Source organism: Rhamphochromis sp. 'chilingali' (genome assembly GCF_963969265.1).
Source record: "Rhamphochromis sp. 'chilingali' genome assembly, chromosome: 12".
Lineage (NCBI taxonomy): Eukaryota > Metazoa > Chordata > Actinopteri > Cichliformes > Cichlidae > Rhamphochromis > Rhamphochromis sp. 'chilingali'.
The window spans coordinates 2459803-2481241 of NC_137939.1; the positions used below are offsets into that span (position 1 = coordinate 2459803).

A 21439-nucleotide genomic window follows, 5' to 3' on the forward strand; every position below is an offset into this window, starting at 1 on the left:
ACTTAGCTGTAAGTGGAGGTATACAGAGCTGCTGCCATGTATATAATAAAAACCCAACTTCCACAGGCTTTTAAATATTGCCAAGCTAGAGAGTTCATGCAAATGTTCATAACTGCAAGAAATGTAATATCAGCATGCTTGTCAGTCATTCGACGTGCAGTTTAAAGAGCTTCTAAAAAAATTCCTCAGGTGAATTTTCTCCTTGCCGAACAAACAACGGAGGTTGCCAGGACCTGTGCCTGCCTACGTCCGACGGCCGGGTCAACTGCAGCTGCCGTGGAGACCGGCAACTCCTCGAAGACAACACCTGTTCTCGTAAGAAAGAGGAAGAATTAAACTTCATAACGTTGCCGTCTTCATCAGAATGGATAAATGTTTCTGAATTCAAACGTTTCTCCCTCACCAGCCCTGAACGTATCATGCGGAAGTGTCGATGGCTTTGAGTGCGGGAATGGTGATTGCATCAACTACAGTCTGACCTGTGACGGCATGGCCCACTGCAAGGACAAGTCTGATGAGAAGCAGTCCTATTGTGGTGAGTTTTTACAGAGCAGTTAGGTGGTGAATTTCAGTTAATGAATAAGTAGCTGCAAGAGATGTTTAAAAAAAAAAAAAAAACCCTCTGTGCCTGAGCTAAGTCAGCTGGTCCTCCTTCACAGCCAATCGACTATGTAAGAAAGGCTACAGGCGCTGCATGAACGGCCGCTGCATTGGTCACCACTTCTGGTGTGATGGCACAGATGACTGTGGTGATCATTCAGATGAACTGCCCTGCAACAGTAAGTGGTTTGTTTCCAAAGTAGCAGCTGCACAAAGGATAACAGTCTAAACATTCTCATAGTTTGAATAGTGTCGACATTTTTCATGACACCTCTGTTCTGCCTGCATGTTTAAGGAAATCATAAAATGTGCTTAACGGAGAGTTTGTGTGTGGTTTTGAGGATGTATTTTCTCTCCACTTGTCATTTGTGAAACTGCTGTATGTGCTTGCAGTGACACTTTGCAAAGCAGGAGAGTTCCAGTGCAAAGATGGAAGCTGCATCTCCAACTACAGCCGCTGTGACCAGGTGGTCAACTGCGAGGATGCAAGCGATGAAATGAACTGCCGTATGTAACTGCCACGATTTTCAACAATATTTCTTCTTCTTTTTCACAAGTGCACTTCTTAATCAGTATATTAATATAGACTTGACTATGTACTTCAGTGCAATTCGTGTGAAACGGTCTAAGATTTATTTTGCAGAATTTAAAGGGCAGCTCCTGAAACTTGTTCCTGTTTTTTCTCAGAACCCACTGATTGCTCCCGTTTTTTCCGGCTTGGAGTTAAAGGAGCCTCTTTCCAAAGCTGTGAGAAAACCACTCTGTGTTATCTGCCCTCGTGGGTGTGTGACGGCAACAATGACTGTGGTGACTTTTCTGATGAAAGAAACTGTCCAGGTAAGTGTTATCTTTCACTACCAAAAGACATTCAGCTTTTCTGAACCTACCAGAGGTTCTTGATTATGTTTTCTTTTTTTCTCTGTTGTGTTGCAGATAAGAGGAAGCTTAAATGTCCAGTCAACTTCTTTGCTTGCCCCAGCGGTCGGTGCATTCCTATGAGTTGGACCTGCGATAAAGAGAATGACTGTGAGAACGGGGCTGATGAGACACACTGTGGTCAGTCTTCTGCGAAGTTGTCCTCTAATACCCCTATCTTTATCTTGAAAACACACAAATCATAGCAAAAAGAAAACGAAAAGAAAGCCAGACTGTTTTTCTTTGGGCTTCCCACTGCAGATGGAAAAACACAGCTTAAATGTAATAATGACTGTAAAATGCTCCCCACCCTCTCTTGCAGACAAGTTTTGTACATCCACCCAGTTTGAATGCGGGAACCATCGCTGCATTTCCAGCCACTGGGTGTGTGACGGCTCCGACGACTGCGGCGATGGTTCTGATGAGGACCAGAATTGCAGTATGTGACATTTTTCTCGCTACTTCTCTTCTCACATTCAAAGGAGACCTTAAACTCCATGACAATTCCTGACGTCCTATCCATGTATGACTTCTACATGATGTCGTTACAGAATCCAAAACCTGCAGTCCTGAGGCTTTCCAGTGTCCAGGCTCCCATATGTGTGTGCCGCAGCGCTGGAAGTGTGATGGAGACAACGACTGTCCTGATGGAGCTGATGAGAGTGTGAAGGCTGGCTGCAGTGAGTGACACAGTTAGCAGATTGAAGAAAAAGTGCAGAGAAGCGATACAGTTCCCCATGCATTAAAAACAAATGTTTCCATCTGCTTCCAGTGTACACCAACAACACGTGTGATCCTGAAAACGAGTTCATGTGCCAGAACAGGCAGTGCATCCCCAAGCACTTTGTGTGCGATCATGACTTTGATTGTGTCGATAAGTCGGACGAATCCCTCGAATGTGGTGAGCTTTCAATCCTGGAAGCTTATTTAGCCTTTTGCTTGAAAATGAATGTTGTTTTTTGCTAAACCACCAACTAAAATTGAGATTAATAACAAATGCGTTTTGATGTAGAATATCCGCCGTGCGGTCCCGATGAGTTCCGCTGCGCCAATGGCCGCTGCCTTAACCAGAAGAAGTGGGAGTGCGACGGAGAGTTTGACTGTCAGGATCGTTCCGACGAAGCTCCCAAGAACCCTCGCTGCACAGACTCTGGTATTCATTTCCTCTCTTTCGCTACATCTTTTATTTCTCTGCCAGCATAATAAGGTGTGAATCATATGTTAAATTTCTTGCTCATAAAGACGTAGCCACATCCCGCTTCACACTCTGATATAACCTGCTATTTGTCTATGATTTCAGAGAGGACGTGCAATGACTCAGCTTTCATGTGCCATAATAAAAAATGCTTGAATGAGACACTGCTGTGCGACCGCAACGACGACTGTGGTGATGGCTCCGATGAACTCAACTGCTTCATCAACGAGTGTCTCAACAGCAAGCTGAGCGGCTGCACACAGCTCTGTGATGACCTCAAGATCGGCTTCAAGGTAACTAATTCATTGTTTGTTGTCAAAAACAAATATCATGACTAATGAAATTATTGCACAGGCTTCATTGGGCCAAAAAGTTTTACTAAAATTCATGGAGTCAACACAGGAAAAACAATGTATATGCCAGTAACGATGAGTCAACGAGGAGCTGATTTTAAAAGGTTGGGATCCACTCACTTCAGGCACGCAGTTATGCAAGACGAAAAAACATGTTTTGCCTCGTCCTTGAAAGTAGGAGGCCAGTCCTGGAACAGGTTGAACTCTGCGTGAACTCCTGTGTCTGTGGTGGCGAGGTTGTGGTCAGGGCTTAATTTGAAAATGATAAGATTTTGTTCACCTCAAGAATCCTGGTCTGGGATTTCAGAAGTATTGCAAACTGACTAATTATGATTGCACAAAACTTAATTGTATATATTGAAACTTTGCCATCAGAGACTTTTCACAAATGTGGCTTCCTCTGTGTATTCTGGATGGCAGAGCAGAATTTGTGTGTGTGTTCTTTCGAAACATAGATGTGTTTATTGGAAGTGACAGTTACAACGATTCCGACTAGTAATGAATACGTGTTCTAACCGTTCCTTATGCTGCGATGATGTTCATGCCATATTTATTTTAAACACATATTAATGTCAGCTTATCCTTTACCCCCGTACTCTGTTGGAAGACGACTTTGCAAATGAGATTTGCAGCTATTTACGCAGCACTTTTGACAGCAGCAGCTGGATTTCTTTTTCAGAAAGTGAGCAGAAATAAAGCTTTTGGTGAAGGTAAAGCGCACATGTCTGTGGCCGATTGAGAGCTGATTGAGACACGCTGGCACGCCTTTGTAACCGGTCCAGGCTAAATGTGAGAAGCGGCCAGATCCGTAGGCTGTGAGATTTTGACACATCTCCTGTGCTTTTGGCACCTTCAGTGCAGGTGTCATCCTGGTTTCCAGCTGAAGCGTGATGGGAAGACATGTGTGGATATAGATGAGTGCACAACCACCTACCCCTGTTCCCAACGTTGTATCAACACACACGGCAGCTTCCACTGTCTCTGCGTCGACGGCTTTGAGCTCAGCCCCAATGACCCCACTGTTTGCAAGTCCACATCGGGTAAGGCACACATACGTGAGTTTCAGTGCGTCTTCACAGCAAATGCACGCCTAAAGCAGTAAAGTACGTTTTCTATGTGATGTATGCGTGTAGATGAAGAGCCCTACTTGATCTTTGCCAATCGGTACTACCTGAGAAAACTGAACCTGGATGGTACCAACTACACTCTTATAAAGCAGGTAAGACACACAGATGACAGTTTAAAGAAACATTCAGTGTTTTTCTTCTGTGTTTTTCATTTTTAATATTGCTCCTTCCTTTTCCCCCCCTCAGGGTCTTAATAATGCAGTAGCACTGGACTTCCACTATGCAGAGCAGATGATCTACTGGACGGATGTGACCACTCAGGGCAGCATGATTCGACGCATGCATATGAACGGCAGCAACATGGAGGTGAGTGAGAACATCTGAAATCCTTTCGTTTTGATTTAATAGTCGAGCAATATTTATTGTGGAATGCTGGATTATTGATGCAGCGAACCCGTGAGTCCCTGATTGGGAACTACATCATCATCATCTTACGTATTGATTGATAAACCTGGCAGGTTTTGCACCGAACCTCTCTGAGTAATCCCGATGGCTTGGCGGTAGACTGGGTCGGTGGAAACCTGTACTGGTGCGACAAAGGCCGAGACACCATTGAGGTGTCAAAACTTAATGGGGCTTACCGAACGGTGCTGGTCAACAGTGGCCTGAGGGAACCTCGTGCAGTGGCTTTGGATGTACGCTATGGGTGAGAAGTTACACTGCAGATCAGCACCAGCTACACTCACTGTTTATATAACTTAAATGTATAATTTCCTAATTATTTCTCATCTTAAGCTGATTTAGATTTGAATGTACAACTGTAATTTCAAGATTGTCTTTCTCCAATCTTAGTTATCTTTACTGGTCTGACTGGGGTGACAGCCCTCACATTGGGAGAATTGGGATGGATGGCACTAACAGAAGTGTCATCATAGAGGATAAGATCACCTGGCCCAATGGATTAACCCTGGACTTCATCAATGACCGTATATACTGGGCTGATGCCAGGGAGGACTACATTGAGTTTGCCAGCCTGGATGGCAAGAACAGACACACAGGTAAACAGACCAGTAAACACATTCACTTTTTTAAACTGTTTGACTGGTGGTGCCATATCTTCTAAAGTTCTGAGATTTCAATTGTTTGTTTTTGATTGTTGTATCTGTCTGAAGAAACACCGGCTCTGAACCCACTCGTCATTTCTTTGTATTCTGCTTCTTGTAATTTTTCAGAGTTGTCTTGAAAGTAAATATACAAACTCAATTTTTGTTTCCAGACGTGTTTGCATGTTTCAGTAAATCACAGCATTTATTTCCAGTTTTCCCTCAAAGAAATACGGGTTGTTTCAAGACTTTTGGAAAGTACAGCATGTGAGAGTCAAAATACTCTCATCTTTAGTGCCTTTTTTTTTGTCAAAGACTAATTATGTAAAACCTCTCAGTAAAAGGCAGCAGTGTGCTATTAAGTGTCACAGTTTCTGTCCATGAACTGATTTAATCTTTTAAATAAATGTGTCAGGGAGCTGAGGAGCTTTAAGTGGTTTATAGATCATAACTCATTTAACAGGATAAACCATTTATGACAAGACCATAGTGGTGATTAAAGAGGGGTTAGGTTTTCCTGTGAGGAAATTTTGCAGGTTCACATGGAGTTGAAATCACACACACACACACACACACACACACACACTTGAGAGACACCAGGCATGAGCAGGCAGGTTACATGGCTGTCTGCTATTCTGGAGTCCTGCAACTCAAGTCCAGAAGACACAAACTGTGAATAGGACAGATTGTTCTGGTAGGAGAGGCCTCTGAGCGTGTGCGATATCTGCATAGGGCTCAGTTGTTTAGTACATGTACTACAATAGCTGGAATTGTTAAACGGCTTAGCATGCAGGAATTCTGGAGTGCATTGGTCATCTGCATTAATACTTCCCACATTTTATAAGTTGTGCTTAAAACTTATAGATAGCATAGGGATAGAATCCTTTTTTCTTTGTTTAGGCATATGCATTAAATTATGGGATAGTTTACAACTTACAGAATAGACTTCCAGCAGAGTGTTGTGCTTCATGAACATTTTTGATCTATCAAGATGAATTGAAGCTATTTGGCATTAAGAAGTCATCATAAAATGTCACTGACTTCTTTCAGCTCAGCGCTCTAGATTTAATGCATCCTATAAATTATTATTCACCCATCCCTGGATACACATATGCCATAAAACACCAGTGTGCCTCTGTGTGTCTTTGTGCAACAAGACTTGGCCTGTTTGAATTGAGATAAGAATGGATCAAAGGGCAATTAATGTTAATCTCACCAATACCTCAGCTCAACTTGATGCTATAAAAACCGCTATTACATCACAACGTCAGTCGTTTAAGGTGCATTATTCTTTAAAGTCAGCGCTGAAGCTACGGTCTCTCGCCGTCGAGGTATTTTGAACTTGTGCCACACACACAGCATTTGCAAATTTGTCAGCATGTGATGCATTGCTATGGTGTGCTTCCATAACACACAAACACTGAGAGTGAGAATAAAACGTATTATACAAGAGCAGGAAAAGTGGTTAATAGTGTAACACCTAATGAGGTGTAGAACCTATTATATAACACAGAGATATGGTGCATGTCCGCGCCCCACCCTGCCTCAGTTTGCCATTAACAGTGCAGGATTTTATCAAAGGTTTCTCTTTGCAAAACAGCAACACAGGAGCAGCAAGAGCTTCACATTCTGAATATGTTGACATATTCACATGTATATTTGAGATACAAAAAACATTCACGTATTTTTTTTGGTGACTGTATTATATGTTGTTTTAAGGCATTTCCTCCAATCAGCCTACTGAAGGCTGCAGTAGGAAACATCCAGAGTGATTTGTCTTCAAATATAGAGTGCGATTTGTTTATTCTTGTGTATCCTCACAGTTCTCAGCCAAGACATCCCTCACATATTTGCCATGACACTGTTTGAAGAATACATCTACTGGACCGACTGGGAAACAAAGTCCATCAACAGAGCTCATAAGACTCTGGGTACCAACAAGACGACCCTGATCAGCACCCTGCACCGACCCATGGACATCCACATTTACCATCCTTACCGCCAACCTCCGGGTAGGAGGAGTAAATGTGGTCTTTTGAACAAGTTTACAGTCTTAGTGCGCAAACTGTTTACTGCTGTTAAGTAATATTTCAGTATTGATTTAGTTTCTGTCTGTGGTGTAATAACTTATTTTCAGTATATTCAAATATATTCCCTACATTAATTCAGATCTAAAACCTAAGGGTTGGGGGTGGAAAAATAAGTGAACCATGTGGTGAAAACATTTTCCCTCTTTTTATCTTTTCCAGTGCTCAACCACCCGTGCCAGATAAACAACGGTGGCTGCAGTAATCTCTGCCTCCTTTCTCCTGGTGGGGGTTATAAGTGTGCCTGTCCCACCAACTTCTATCTGGCAAACGATCAGCGCACTTGCATGTCCAACTGCACAGCCAGCCAGGTAATGATGTAAACATCATTAATGGAAAAATGGCCCATTGATAACTGGCTTTTCATATCTCAGTTCCCCGCTGTGGCCTATTTGATAAACTACTCATGCCTGGTCATTGCTTATTGACAGTTGGCTGGCTGCCCGGTGATACAATACCTAGCTTACGCTTTTGTCAACGACAAATGAGCCAGTGAAGCCCTGATGTAATGCCCTATCATCACTTTGATTCACTTCTCTTCCTGTTGCAGTTTGTGTGCAAGAATGACAAATGCATTCCTTTCTGGTGGAAATGTGACACAGAAGATGACTGTGGAGATCGTTCAGATGAGCCAGAAAACTGCCGTAAGTCTTTGAAGAAGATAATTAGGACGTGATGGAGTATGGCAGTCATCTAGCATGCTTTATGCATGCTATACCTTTTGATCTCACCTTAGCCCACAATTTAACAGTGAAATGTTTGTCGGTATGATCTTGAAACACCGCGTGACTTCTACTTCTTCCACGACAGCCGAATTCAATTGCAGACCAGGGCAGTTTCAGTGTGGCACAGGCATCTGCACCAACCCTGCATACATCTGTGATGGAGACAACGACTGCCAGGATAATTCAGACGAGGCCAACTGTGGTATGTGCCTGTTTTTTTGTAATATATGTTCATTTATGTACAAAAATTGTCACTGTTTTATTTGAAATTTTCACAAGAGGACCCAGTATAAGACAGAACAGGGACTGACAGGAAAAACAAGAAATTTTGATAAATAGATAACGTGGAGCAGCAGGAGTCTAAAATCAACATTGACAAAAGGAGAGAACAAGAGAAAGTCTGGAACATGAGGGAGTTGAGATCATGTGATGATTTGACAAAGACTCACACTTTATACACACGAGGCACATGTGAAGTCAGTGAAAAATAAAGAAAGCTACATGAGGAACCAACCTTCAGAATTTAACAGCAAATAAACTGGAAAAAATTACCTTAATGTTATTTGCTCATTAATTTTTAATCTCTTTCTTATCTCACCGCAGACATTCATGTTTGCCTGCCCAGCCAGTTCAAATGTTCCCACCCCAGCCGCTGCATTCCAGGCATCTTCCGCTGTAACGGCCAGGTCAACTGTGGAGAAGGCGAGGATGAGAAGGACTGCCGTGAGTATACCTACGTTTTCAGGGTTTTTTTCCCCCCTTCTTCTCTCTCTTTTACTCCACACTTACTGCAAACCTGTTATTCCCCCCCATCTCCACCCCACAGCTGAAGTCACATGTGCGCCCACTCAGTTCCAGTGTGCCATCACCAAACGCTGCATACCTCGTGTCTGGGTGTGCGACCGTGACAACGATTGTGTGGACGGATCAGATGAGCCCGCCAATTGCAGTAGGACTCGCACTTTACTCTGCATGTTGTTTATTCTGAGTCATCCTAATTAGCTTTAAGTGTAACTGCCCCCCATATGTTTCCCTTTGCAGCCCAGATGACCTGTGGTGTGGACGAGTTCCGATGCAAAGACTCTGGCCGCTGCATTCCCGCTCGCTGGAAGTGTGACGGCGAGGATGACTGCGGCGATGCATCAGATGAACCGAAAGAGGAGTGTGGTAAATATTGTGTTTTCTTTTTTAAGTAAAAATTCTCTCTCTATTTTTTTCTCTTTTTTTGATTTCATTGGCAATAATAATTTTGTGTCTTGGACAGCTGAGAGGACGTGTGAGCCATACCAGTTCAGATGTAAGAACAACCGCTGTGTGCCGGGCCGCTGGCAGTGTGACTATGACAATGACTGCGGGGACAACTCTGATGAAGACAACTGCAGTAAGTATCACTTTGAGCTTGGAAACAGTCCCTCCATATGTCATTTTACCTTGTCCACTGTCATTTACACTCATGCCCGTGTCTTTTTCACTGGTAACAGTCACTTTGCACCTTTTTAACTCTTAACTGCTACAGCGTTTGTTTGGTGCTAATTCATTGCCCATTTCTCATCTGATTATTTGTTTCATTTCATACTGTCCTGTTGGCATGAGCCAGAGGTAAGTTACTTCATCTCCATAAGAGAACCACTCCCATTTTGAGCACCTCTCTGTATCTGTTATTAAATAGTGTCTTCATTCACTGTCCCTCTGACCTGTGAGAGTCTGCAAGCTGAGCTCTGTACAGATTTCATCGTCAGTGCTAATTGGCTATCGCAGCAAATATAACCACAGAAAGCCAACAGTTATAAAACCAGTTATATTGACAATAAATTGTAATAAAACAGCTCCTTTCACTCTCTCACATTAGTGTCTATAGTCATCCTCATGTAATTGTTACACTCTTTGTCTTGTGCTGAAGGGTAAAACGGCCATAGCTCACCGCAACTGTGCTCATGTTGTCAGTGACACAAGCCTTGTGTTCTTCTGTAGTGCCTCGACAGTGTTCAGAAAGCGAGTTTGCCTGCACCAACGGCCGTTGCATTGCTGGGAGGTGGAAGTGCGATGGAGACCATGACTGTGCGGACGGATCTGATGAGGTTGGATCTGTTGAAATTGTTTGGAAAAGAAAAAAATCCTTTTTGCACTTCCTGTTATGTCTGTGTTTATGATGGACTATGATGTTTCTTTAGCATGGCTGTGATCTGAAGTGTGACCAGGACCAGTTCTCGTGTAAGAATGGACACTGTATTCCGATCCGCTGGCGGTGTGATGCTGATCCTGACTGCATGGACGGCAGCGATGAGGAAAACTGTGGCAGTGCTGGTAAGCATATTTCTGTGGGTGTGTCATTTTTAAGAGAAAAGTAGATCCCAGATGCCTTAAAGCTGACTCGCAACAAATGAGCTTGTATCAGGTTTTACACGAGCACATACCGGTAGTAAAAATCAGTTTCTTCCTGCAGCTGGCCGTCACTGCCCTCTGGATGAGTTCCAGTGTAACAACACTCTGTGCAAGCCCCTCGCCTGGAAGTGTGATGGAGAGGATGACTGTGGGGACAACTCTGATGAGAAACCCGAAGAATGCAGTGAGTTTTGCCGTCTTGCTGATCAAAATCATGTTGAATTCCTATTGCATTTTTTTCTTCTCACCTATTTTTCTTTCCTCTTCCCTTCTCTTTCCGTCCAACTCTTAGGGAAGTTCCAGTGTCCGCCGACAAGAGCGTTCCGCTGCCAAAATGACCGTGTGTGTCTGCAAGTGTCAAGGAGGTGTGACGGCGTTAATAATTGTGGAGACAACAGCGATGAACTGAACTGCCGTAAGTTAGGAAGTTGTTCTGGTTATAAAATCTCCTACTTCCTCATTTTTGACTGAGGAGATGCTGACTTATGTCTGCGTTTTTGTCAACAGAGGCTCCTCCATCTGTTCCCACGTGTGAGAAAGACGAGTTCTTGTGCTCCAATGGCAGATGCATCAGCTCCAGTCTGCGCTGTAACTTCTTTAATGATTGCGAAGACTATGGCTCTGATGAGATCAACTGCAAAACGGGTAGATCTTCACTCACTTCTGCATAACTGACCATGGACCTAAGGTCTGAAAGTTTTACCCTTTAAATCCACAGGCTTATCTTTCACTTGTGTTTTTTGTCCTATAGACACAAAGCTAAACGACTGTCGGAGTAACACAACTCAGTGTGGTGATGGAGATGAGGCCCACTGTGTCACCAATGGCACAGACTCCTTCTGCTCCTGCAAACCAGGCTTCCAAAAGATAGGACACCACACCTGTGGAGGTACACGCAGAAAGTGCATCATGACAGCTCTTAACCCTCAATGTAGAGGGTAAGGGCTGGGCAATATTTTTACATTTCATGTGACTTTCTTTTTCTTTTCTCATATTTTTAAGATAAGAACGAGTGTCTGCAGTTTGGAGTCTGTTCCCACATCTGCAATAACACCAAAGGCTCCTACAAATGCAGCTGCCACAAGTACTTCACCAGGATAAATGACACCTGCAAGGCTGACAGTAAATGCGCTGCTTATTTTATTAAGTATTTTATCAAGTCTTGTAATAATTGTTCACTTCAAGGTGAGCGTCACTGCAACGGTTTCTCTCTTTCCTTCCAGACATGAACAGCAGTCGGCAGATTCTATACATCGCTGACGACAATGAAATCCGAAGCCTTGACCCCGGCATGCCCAACTGGCGCTATGAGCAGACCTTCCAGGGTGATGCCAGTGTGCGCATTGATGCGATGGACCTGCACGTCAAGACCAACCGCATCTTCTGGACCAACTGGCACACGGGGCGCATCTCCTCCTACGAGCTTCCAGGATCATCCTCATCGTCATCTTCTAGCATCAACAACCTGCAGGTAATGCTGGTCAAATAATGCAAAATCTCTAGAGCACCAATATACACGCCATCATTCAAACACCTCAACTTTGTGCTTTTATCCAGATCAAAGACCTGAAGATGCCCCGTGGTATTGCTGTGGACTGGGTGGCTGGTAACCTGTACTGGACTGACTCAGGCCGAGATGTAATTGAAGTGGCTCAGTTGTCAGGCCAGCATTCCAAGACCCTCATCTACGGCATGATAGACGAGCCTTATGCCATTGTAGTGAATCCACAGAGAGGGTAAATGGATCATTCTTTTAAGGATTTCTTTTTCTGTTGTCTTATATTTTGCACATATGTGTTCTGACTCTGGATTTTTTATTAGTACCATGTACTGGGCAGACTGGGGCAACCACCCTAAAATTGAGACGGCCGCCATGGACGGCACTCTAAGACAAACACTCGTCCAGGAGAACATCCAGTGGCCGACAGGTAAGTACTGCTCCGAGTCTGAATTTATTTGAATCCAGATACGCATAATTATTCATCCACACAGTGTAACATTCTCATTAAGGCTCTCTAATTGTGCCTCTGCAGGCTTAGCTGTGGACTACTTCAATGAGCGTCTTTACTGGGCAGATGCTAAACTATCAGTCATCGGCAGTGTTCGTCTGGATGGCTCTGACCCTATCGTTGCTGTCTCTGGCATCAAAAACAGTTGAGTTTATTCTGCAACTTTCCAGACTACATGCAAGTTTGCTAATGTGACATTAACACTTGCCCGCCCATATGTATTTTGCACTTTTTTCCCCTCTAGATTTGCTCCATCCATTCAGCATAGATATCTTTGAGGACTACATTTATGGGGTCACATATATTAACAACTTTGTCTTCCGGGTCAACAAGTTTGGTAAAGGCCCTATGGAGAATCTCACCACAGGCATCAACCATGCTACAGACATAGTCCTGTATCACCGTTACAAGCAGCCAGAGAGTGAGTATCAAACATATTGCTGGTTGATTTGTCCAAGGATTTTTCTTCACACATAGTCTGCTTCAGTCTTAATTTAAAATGGACACCACACACCTTGTTTTGATGCACGCTTTATGGATTTTCTCACTGGTCATGTTTCTCTCTGCACCAGTGACTAACCCGTGTGACAGAAAGAAGTGTGAGTGGCTGTGTCTCCTCAGCCCCAGTGGGCCGGTGTGCACCTGCCCTAACAACTACGTTGCAGACAACGGCACATGTGCGGAGAGACCAAACCCCACCCAGTCACCGTTCTGTATGTACACTACATAAACAAGTGGCTTCCCTTCTAGCAAGGTTAACATGTACACACTAAATTCAAAGTGCCGTGTCCTTTGACAGCCCCGCCCTCAGTTCCGTGCGATATCCAGTGTCAGAACGGTGGGAGCTGCTTCTTCAACGACCGTCAGGTGGCAAAGTGTCGCTGCCAGCCCAGCTACATAGGCGAGAGATGTGAAATCAACCAATGCAGGGACTACTGTAAGAACGGAGGCACCTGCACTGCTTCTCATGCCGGTGAGAGATTCAATTCAAGGTTTATCATACGGCACCAAAGCACAACAATGGTCGCCTCAAGGCATTTTTATACTGTGTGGTAAAGACGCCACAGTCTAAGCCAATGATGACTCCGGAGATGGTAATGTTGGTCTGTCTGATTTGTGTTATTCAGGACAAAGTATCTCAACAGGTTTTGCATGAAATAACATCAACATTTACATTTCTCATACCCAGAGGAGAAACTCTCCTTTGGAAGAGCTGTTTTTTCTTCTTCTTGTGCCACAGTGAATTTGGCCAAACTATTGAATTGCTTGCCATAAAGTTTCTTCTAGACCTTAATAACACAATCCTTTGACATTATCCTTCTTCAGGCTAAAAAAAAAAAATTTCAGTTGATCCAGTGCTTTGGCTGACGATCATCAGCCTGAGCTGTACCCTGAGTTTACTGCTGATTAGCAAACGTTACTGTGCTAATCAGGTTGAATTTGACGTGCCAAGGCTTTTGATCACAGGAAAGAAGCTTTTTTTCCCGCCCCTATTCCAAGAATTGTTTAAATCATTAAAAAAAATCCACTCTTTTGATGTCTGTCTTCAGTACTCATTAGTGATAGCAATTACAGACTGCAGCAGAAGGCATGAATTCCACATATTTCCAAACCTTTGTCTCACTGGCACTTCACTGGTTCTGTCATGTGTGCAAACCAGTGGAATTTCTAGTTTAAGAAACCTGAGAAGGAACTGAGTCAGCAGTTTTGGTTGTGTTTTTGTCAAATGTTAAATGAAATGTAATACTTAAAATTTCAGTTTTATTCAACATTTATATCTTTATATATTTTAATTGTGTATTCTAGGGTTGCCAACTTGCAGATGTCCTAAAGGCTTCACAGGGCCAAACTGCAATCGCCACACTTGTCAGGACAACTGCCTGAATGGAGGCACGTGCTTGGTCAGTAGAGGCAACCAGCCAACCTGCAGTTGCCTGCCAGAGTACCTGGGAGACCAGTGTCAGTACAGTAAGTAAAAGCACCTGAGGATGTTTCTGTTTCTTTAATAGATTGCTAAGCAGGGTATTTTGCATCAACAGTATGTGACCCTCTTCTCTTTCTTTGCTGTCTTAAGGTAAATGTGAAGGCTTCTGCGAGAATGGTGGAACCTGCTTACAGACCTCCAACAGCACCAAACTTTGTCTGTGCCCCACCAAGTACGTCGGGCACCAGTGTGAGCTGGACAAATGTCAGTTCTGCGGAACGGGCAAATGTTTGACGTCAGCCTCAGGGGAGGTTTCCTGCAGGTGAGTATCGTGTGGGACGTGGTTACTGTGCTACATCGATTAGACTTGGATTTGTAAATATTTGCTGGCTTTTATTTTGAACTGCCAGAATATTCTTCACCCAAGGTCACCCAGCAATCTGTGGATTTTGTGCTTCCTAACAGTGCACAGCATGGAATATATCATTCTGAAATCGTGGGAATCATTATTATTATTGTTATTCTGCTGCATTAGGATCTTCTTTAATATTTTTTTCCTGTATGTTTGAAGCTGTCCAAATGGTCAGATCCAACCCAGCTGCTATACCTGTTCAAACTACTGCGCACATGGACAGTGTTCAGTAGACAATCGCACACTGCTGCCACAGTGCACGTAAGATCCCAGTAGACATTAACAGGCATATATATAATATTTTATTGTTTTAATGTCCGCTTAGCACACTTACCCACATATCCACTGTGTACCTCTATAACCAGGTGTGCTGTTGGATGGAGGGGATACAGATGTGATATCACAGCTCCTATAGAGTCTCATACTTCTAGTGGTAGTAAGTCAGCCACTCCCTGACAAAAATCAAAGTTTGTTCATAGAACATGCACTTTGGTCCTATTTGCTTATCATTATTTGTTCACTCATAGGTACTGCGTCAATCATCGTCCCAGTGCTGCTGCTGCTGTTGCTGGCATTGCTGGTGGTTGGTGCCATCTTGTGGTACAAGCAGAGAATGCGTGGGTGAGTACTAGTTCGGGACGCTTTTTCATCTTTAAAAAATTCAAACTCCATTTGTCATCTGGTCCTCACCGTTCTGGTCTTTCTTTCTCTCTTACCTTTTGATAACCATCTATTTCCCTGTCTCCCAGGTCTCTATGCCCGGGCAAATCTCGTTCTCAGTGCTCGCGGTAACTTGATAGGGTTACATAATTCACCTGTTGACCCCCAATTCCTCTCCTCTCCTTTCCCTAAAATACAGTCAGACTGCCTTTGCTATGCTTTTGTCTATCCTTTTGTCCATTCTGTCGTTCAGTGCCGAAATCTTTCCATTGTCCTCGCTTGCCATCTTCTGTTTGGCTTCCATGGGGTTTCCCACCCAACAACACAGGGGGCCTACTCACTCTGGAATAGCTCTGGTGATGCACGAGTAGTTGAACTTTTGACGTCCTCCCATTGTCCTCCATGCCTTTCCCTGTTTACATTTGTAAATATTAGGCTCAGGCAATGTGCTTGCAGAGTAAAATGTATAACTGTGCATCTCTGAAAAATGTTTATATGCTTGCAAACAGCCGAATATTTGCAATCTAATCCAGCATTCTCCGCAATGGACATGCTGCAGTATATTCGATAGGTTTGATCAAATGGCCTTTTGACACAAAAGCTCATTTGAAAACCTTTGATATATGTTGTCTTGTTCTTGTCAATTGTACATAGCCAGTGCTGAGTGAATTTATGATATGGGTTTATGATAAGACACCTTTTAGTCACTCTAGCTTTCTTCTGAGGTTAGCACATCAATTCTTTTAAACAAGGGTCTGAATCTGCTTCTAAGATAATTGTTGATCTGTTTCTCTGCAGTGCCAAGGGCTTCCAGCACCACCGAATGACCAACGGGGCCATGAATGTTGAGATTGGAAACCCTGCCTATAAGATCTATGAAGGAGATCCTGATGATGATGCTGGGGAACTTCTGGACTCCGACTTTGCTTTAGACCCAGACAAGGTAACAAAGCTTAAAAAAGCAGTTTCATTACAAAATATCTGAAAATGCCTGGTAGTGGCTAACCATGCAGATATTTCCACATTTATGAGTCCTTTTGTGAGTTTTTTTTTTTTTTTTTAATGAATTGGTTTTGGTTGTGGAGTCATTATAGACAGTAAATAGACCCTTCTTTGTGATCTAAAGAACACTGGATGAAAGTAGCTGGGTTTCTCAATATATTCCTGTCCTTTGGACGTCTAGTGAAAAACAGTTTTCTGTCTTGACTGATCTGTAATCACTTTTCTACATTTATATCCAGTTTTTTGCCATCGAGATCACCACAGTCCAAATGCAAAAGCTTTAAAGCAAGACTTAGGAAACCAGTGGGTGTCGTTATGGTATTTACTTCTGGCATCTGTAATGAATTTTGGAATGAATATTGTTAGAATTATGTGAATCATATACTTTAGTTCTGATGAGTGGCTCCATAGTCTCATGGTTTACACGTTGTGGCTCGAGTGGTTTGTATACAGATCAATGCTTGGGCAAGATACTGAACCCTGAGTTACCTCTGTGTGTGTGAATGCATTCAGCAGATAAAAGCACAAGGCACTATATAAATACCATTTCTTTTACATTCACCTAAGAAGTGAAAAAATCTCCAGTTTAATCCCAGCTGGAGACAAAAATCCCTTGGGGGTGTCAGGAACGGAAATCCACTGTGAATAAGGGGAGCAGCTGAATAAAGCTTTTATGCTGGAGCCCTCATGGTCACTATATTCAAACACTTTTCACCACAATCATAAAACATCAAATGAGGAATTGTCCATAAAGTCCTGAGTGCTTAAAAAGAAGTTGCAAGTTCTTCACTGGAAATACACCTACTGGTTTGTTGGGGGCAGATGATTAGTGCCCAGACTTTCAGAAACAAATAACCAAACACAGAAAACATAACAAACCACAAATGTCTGCCAGGGTTTCAGCACTGAGCTGGGAAACATCTTGTTATTTATGCGAGCTGAGCCTATTTGAATAAGAAAAATACTGCTTCTTTCACAATATACCAAATCTTTTCATTTCTTTTGCCTGAGTCACTGAGAAATTTTCTTCACTCCGCAGCCCACCAACTTCACGAACCCAGTGTATGCCACCCTGTACATGGGTGCCCACAACAGCCGCAATTCTCTGGCGAGCACTGATGAAAAGAAGGAGCTCCTCTCCCAGGTTGACGAGGACATGAGCGACCCCCTGGCATAGACCTCGGCATGGACTGAACTCTGCCAACATTGCCCTGCCTCGCCCAACCTAGAGCCAGCGAGCTCTCTCATTTTATGCCTTTACCAACTGAAAAGAAAAGCAACAAAAAAACATAAAAACGAGAACACTGTATAAAATGTATAAAATGAAGAACTACTTTTTTTAAGTGATTGCAGTATTATATTTTGTTCTTTGACAAAAAGGAAAACAAATCCTCTGGTGACGGAAAAGAAACCATTTTATAGACATTTTATCCAGTTCTTTTTCATTTTGCTCACTTCCTCACAACTTCTCTCTCTCACACACACACACACACACACACACACACACACACACACACACACACACACACACACACACACCTTTCTCACGCATTCAGCCACTACCTCTGTGCAAATGTAAAAGATACAAATGGCAGTGGAACAATTTTAATTTTTTTATTTTTGTATAAATTGTGTAGGGGAAAAGAGAAAAAAAACATTTTTGTTCCATCCTAGAAAATGTTGCCAAGTCTTCGTTGTTCATGAAAGAGAGGAGATGCGTCAGTGCTCACCACGAATGCTTCCTGGATGCTGGTTCACATTTTGTGTATATGTATGTTTGCTACTGGAGGTCTTAGAGGGAAAGGCGAGGTGATGTTTAACTGCACGTGTATGCACAAGAGACTCGGCATCTGATCTGTTGTTGCAAAGAGCTACATTCAAGTGATTGTCTTTTACCTCCTTGCACAGACTAAAGTTACATATATATATATATTATAAATATATATATTTCCATATATATGAACCTATTAACAAAGTGTCTTGAAAATATACCCAGGAATACAAACATCAGTAACAAATAGCAGTCTGTACTTTTTAATGTTTTTCTTTTGTTTTTTTTAAGTCATTGTATAATTGACATACTTTGTGTCACCGATGAATGAATCATGGCAGTGTGTTAGTGTGCGCTGGATGAAGATGATTGTAATTAAGTCCACATTCCAGGATGAAAAAGCCTGGGATGATATCCGTGGCCTTGGATTAGCCTACTGCAGGACACCCTGGACAGGAGCTGGGGCTTTGTTCTGAAACTCTTCTGGAGTAGAGACAAGCTTCTGTGAATTTCCGGTCATCCTCTAAAAAAAAAAAGAACCTGCGACCAGTAATTAGCCGAGAACGGTTGCTTTCAACTTTTGTTCCTCGTCTTTTGATTGTAAACATACTTTCAGGAAAGGCCAGGGAAGACCGTCTGATGGTACGTACTTCTGTGGGAGGTTGGATTTTTTTTTTCTTTCCTTCACTGTATGTAATTACATGGACATGTAATTTAGGTTAATGCTCATTGTTAAGTGCATTCTCAGGAAGGAGACTGATCGGCTTCCTGATAAGCATTCCTTTCTCCATTCCTTTGCTTTGCTGCTAACCATCCGGATTTTTAGTCTGGGAAGTGTGGCTCTATGTCTCACTGCTCACCGTATTGCTTTTAATCACCTCAGCTTGTCAGCCATACCTACCATATCACTGCATGGTGCTCACACACACACAGACACACTTAACCAAGAGGAAACTCTGGCTTTAGTCCTCAAATGTTAACAGTATTCATCACATTTTTTCTTTAAATTCTGTTTTTTTTTCTTGCTTATTTGCTTTTAACATCCTGCTCTGTTAAATCGCCATGTAAGTTGGAACAATCATATTTCATTTGGAGAATTTCTTTAACTGGCAAAAACCCACGTTTGTGGTTCTGATTGTTTTGTTATAATTCGATTTCTTTTTGATATAAGGAATTAAATGGATTTTTATAGTAGAAATGTACGATGGCCGTGTCTGTCATTTGGAAAGATGGAGAGGAGAAGCAGTCTACTTCATACTTCAGTACATTAGGAAATAGCCTCACTTATCATTAAAGAATGAAGAAATAAAACACAAACATGTAGAAAGCACTTGTTTGGATGTTGCTTAATCTGGAAAGGCTTCTGAATTGTAATGAAAGTCTTTGGTCTTGTTACATAAATCATCATATTTATTAAACAGGAAGTGTTGTCTTTCAGTCAACAGACAATCCCAAGAATAGCTTTTTCTTAAAAAAAAAAAGTATGTTTCTTTTGATTTCAGTACACACAAGAATAGTGTTTTATACAATCTTGAGCCAAATTTAAGTAGTGTTAAGATGTATTGCTCCCTTTGTGCCAATGTCATGCAAGTCTCTAAAGCTGTTAGGAGGAATAATCTGTATTAAAACGGATAAGAAAAAGAAGCTTTAAATGCACTTCATCCTTCATCTGTTAATAATACATTTAGAGCAGGCTAACCAAACAGCAAGTGTGCCTTTGAAACAGTAGTCCACCTGGAGTCTCCTTCATGCGTCTGTCACCTCCTAACTGTCACGCACGGTGTGACAGGAAGTGTTGTCAAGGCACGTAATATTCTGTTTTTAACCACCACTTGGTCAAGGCACAAAACTCTGGGGACTCTCGTGTCAGCTGTTCTGATGTACTAGAGGTAAAAAGGAACTAACATACCTTTAAGCTTTTTTTGTGCCTTCAACTTGCATATTGTTGTCAGGATTATAAGGCTAATGTTATATTACAAGGCGGTAAAAAATACAATCTTTACCAAATGAAAGATGTAAAATAAACAAATTATGGCTGACTGACGAGAAATAACACAAAAAGGCACTTCTTAAGCGGAACATCAAACTTTGGAGTAATTTGGTCTGTCTAGCTTGACAAGAAGAACCAGTACAGTGATGGTCTTTGATCCCAGATACAATCAAAATAAACAATATTAAGTCTGATTGAAGGCGTCTCGAAGACTTGGCGTAACGCTGCGAAACAGTCCACGAATGTCTGTTATAACATCGCACCTCCTCTGTTATTTGCAGGAGGCTTTTGCAGGTGTCTTAAAGGCAGGCGTCCCAGCAGCAGCAGAAGAGTCGGCAATTTATCTTGGCTGCCTCCCAGTTTAAATCCTGCTATGACTGCGTAACCTTCGGATATTAATGGGTTTTAGGAATGTCCACATTAAGATCCACATGCTAGCAGGCACTTGTTAGTGAAAGCACAATTCCTCCTCCAGTCCTCAGATGGCCTCACCTGTGCTCTGGTCATCCTCCCAAAGGTCAGTGCCGACAGAGCAGGGAAAGCCTTCTGCTCGCGGTGACGAAGGAGTAGTAGCGCGTTGTGCTTCTGTAATCATGCCTGCTCATTTAAAGTGGTTGTAAAAGGGCATCCATAAATAAATAAATTACCGGGCTAAAACAAGGGCTTTGTCCTGTCCTCGCTTTTCAGTCTTTGTGATCTGCAGCCTCAGGGTTGAGATGCGCCACTGGGACAAAGGGAAGGGTTACAATAGGGAGGGGACTATAAGTGACGAATAAGTGGTTTAGGGTCTCTTCCAACCGCTCCGGATCAACGCGTCCGCTCGCAGGAAAGGCTGGTTTCGGAGATCTGTGAGTAGGCATGGAGAGGGGGGGTGAGAGACAGGGGGACACACATGTTAGACGACCAAGAGGTCAATCTGGACATTTGCTTCTGTTTACATCTCAATTTCTTAAGAGTGTTTTTAAGCAAGAAGAGCAGAGGATGTACACTCAGTTCTCACTTTATTAGGTACACCTAATTTATATCAGTTGTTCCCTCATTTCTGTAAATGAGGTTAAGCTAAAAAAAGAAAAGCAAATAGGAACACCTTACTGTATAATGCAGTACATGAAAACAGCACCACAAACCATATTTCCTCTTTTTTACAATGAAGATGAAACTATGAAAAGTTGCCTTTATTGCAGGACTGTTGTTAGTCTGCATTAGTTTGAGCTCCCTAATAAACTGACAACTGAGTGTTTATT

General features: G+C 42.6%; 1 protein-coding gene across 1 annotated transcript in view; it reads left to right on the forward strand.

Annotated features, from left to right (window-relative positions):
• The window catches only part of LOC308407031 (low-density lipoprotein receptor-related protein 1-like), a 78434-nt gene extending 59720 nt beyond the window's left edge, over positions 1-18714 (forward strand). Inside the window, exons 45-89 of the mRNA XM_080898410.1 lie at positions 190-315; positions 407-535; positions 660-779; positions 994-1107; positions 1288-1437; positions 1534-1656; positions 1838-1954; positions 2067-2195; positions 2288-2416; positions 2528-2668; positions 2816-3003; positions 3920-4103; positions 4197-4282; positions 4377-4496; positions 4649-4836; positions 4983-5188; positions 7057-7245; positions 7483-7631; positions 7871-7964; positions 8131-8247; positions 8649-8768; positions 8872-8994; positions 9087-9212; positions 9310-9426; positions 10017-10123; positions 10217-10349; positions 10489-10611; positions 10720-10842; positions 10935-11072; positions 11179-11316; positions 11430-11549; positions 11651-11898; positions 11985-12163; positions 12249-12355; positions 12461-12580; positions 12681-12857; positions 13009-13149; positions 13236-13409; positions 14243-14404; positions 14511-14682; positions 14932-15033; positions 15138-15208; positions 15300-15393; positions 16231-16375; positions 17474-18714. Coding sequence (XP_080754536.1) covers positions 190-315; positions 407-535; positions 660-779; positions 994-1107; positions 1288-1437; positions 1534-1656; positions 1838-1954; positions 2067-2195; positions 2288-2416; positions 2528-2668; positions 2816-3003; positions 3920-4103; positions 4197-4282; positions 4377-4496; positions 4649-4836; positions 4983-5188; positions 7057-7245; positions 7483-7631; positions 7871-7964; positions 8131-8247; positions 8649-8768; positions 8872-8994; positions 9087-9212; positions 9310-9426; positions 10017-10123; positions 10217-10349; positions 10489-10611; positions 10720-10842; positions 10935-11072; positions 11179-11316; positions 11430-11549; positions 11651-11898; positions 11985-12163; positions 12249-12355; positions 12461-12580; positions 12681-12857; positions 13009-13149; positions 13236-13409; positions 14243-14404; positions 14511-14682; positions 14932-15033; positions 15138-15208; positions 15300-15393; positions 16231-16375; positions 17474-17611 — 6197 coding nt within the window. The 3' untranslated portion in view covers positions 17612-18714. The remainder of the gene's footprint in view (positions 1-189; positions 316-406; positions 536-659; positions 780-993; positions 1108-1287; positions 1438-1533; positions 1657-1837; positions 1955-2066; positions 2196-2287; positions 2417-2527; positions 2669-2815; positions 3004-3919; positions 4104-4196; positions 4283-4376; positions 4497-4648; positions 4837-4982; positions 5189-7056; positions 7246-7482; positions 7632-7870; positions 7965-8130; positions 8248-8648; positions 8769-8871; positions 8995-9086; positions 9213-9309; positions 9427-10016; positions 10124-10216; positions 10350-10488; positions 10612-10719; positions 10843-10934; positions 11073-11178; positions 11317-11429; positions 11550-11650; positions 11899-11984; positions 12164-12248; positions 12356-12460; positions 12581-12680; positions 12858-13008; positions 13150-13235; positions 13410-14242; positions 14405-14510; positions 14683-14931; positions 15034-15137; positions 15209-15299; positions 15394-16230; positions 16376-17473) is intronic.
• The last annotated feature ends 2725 nt before the right edge of the window (positions 18715-21439 follow it).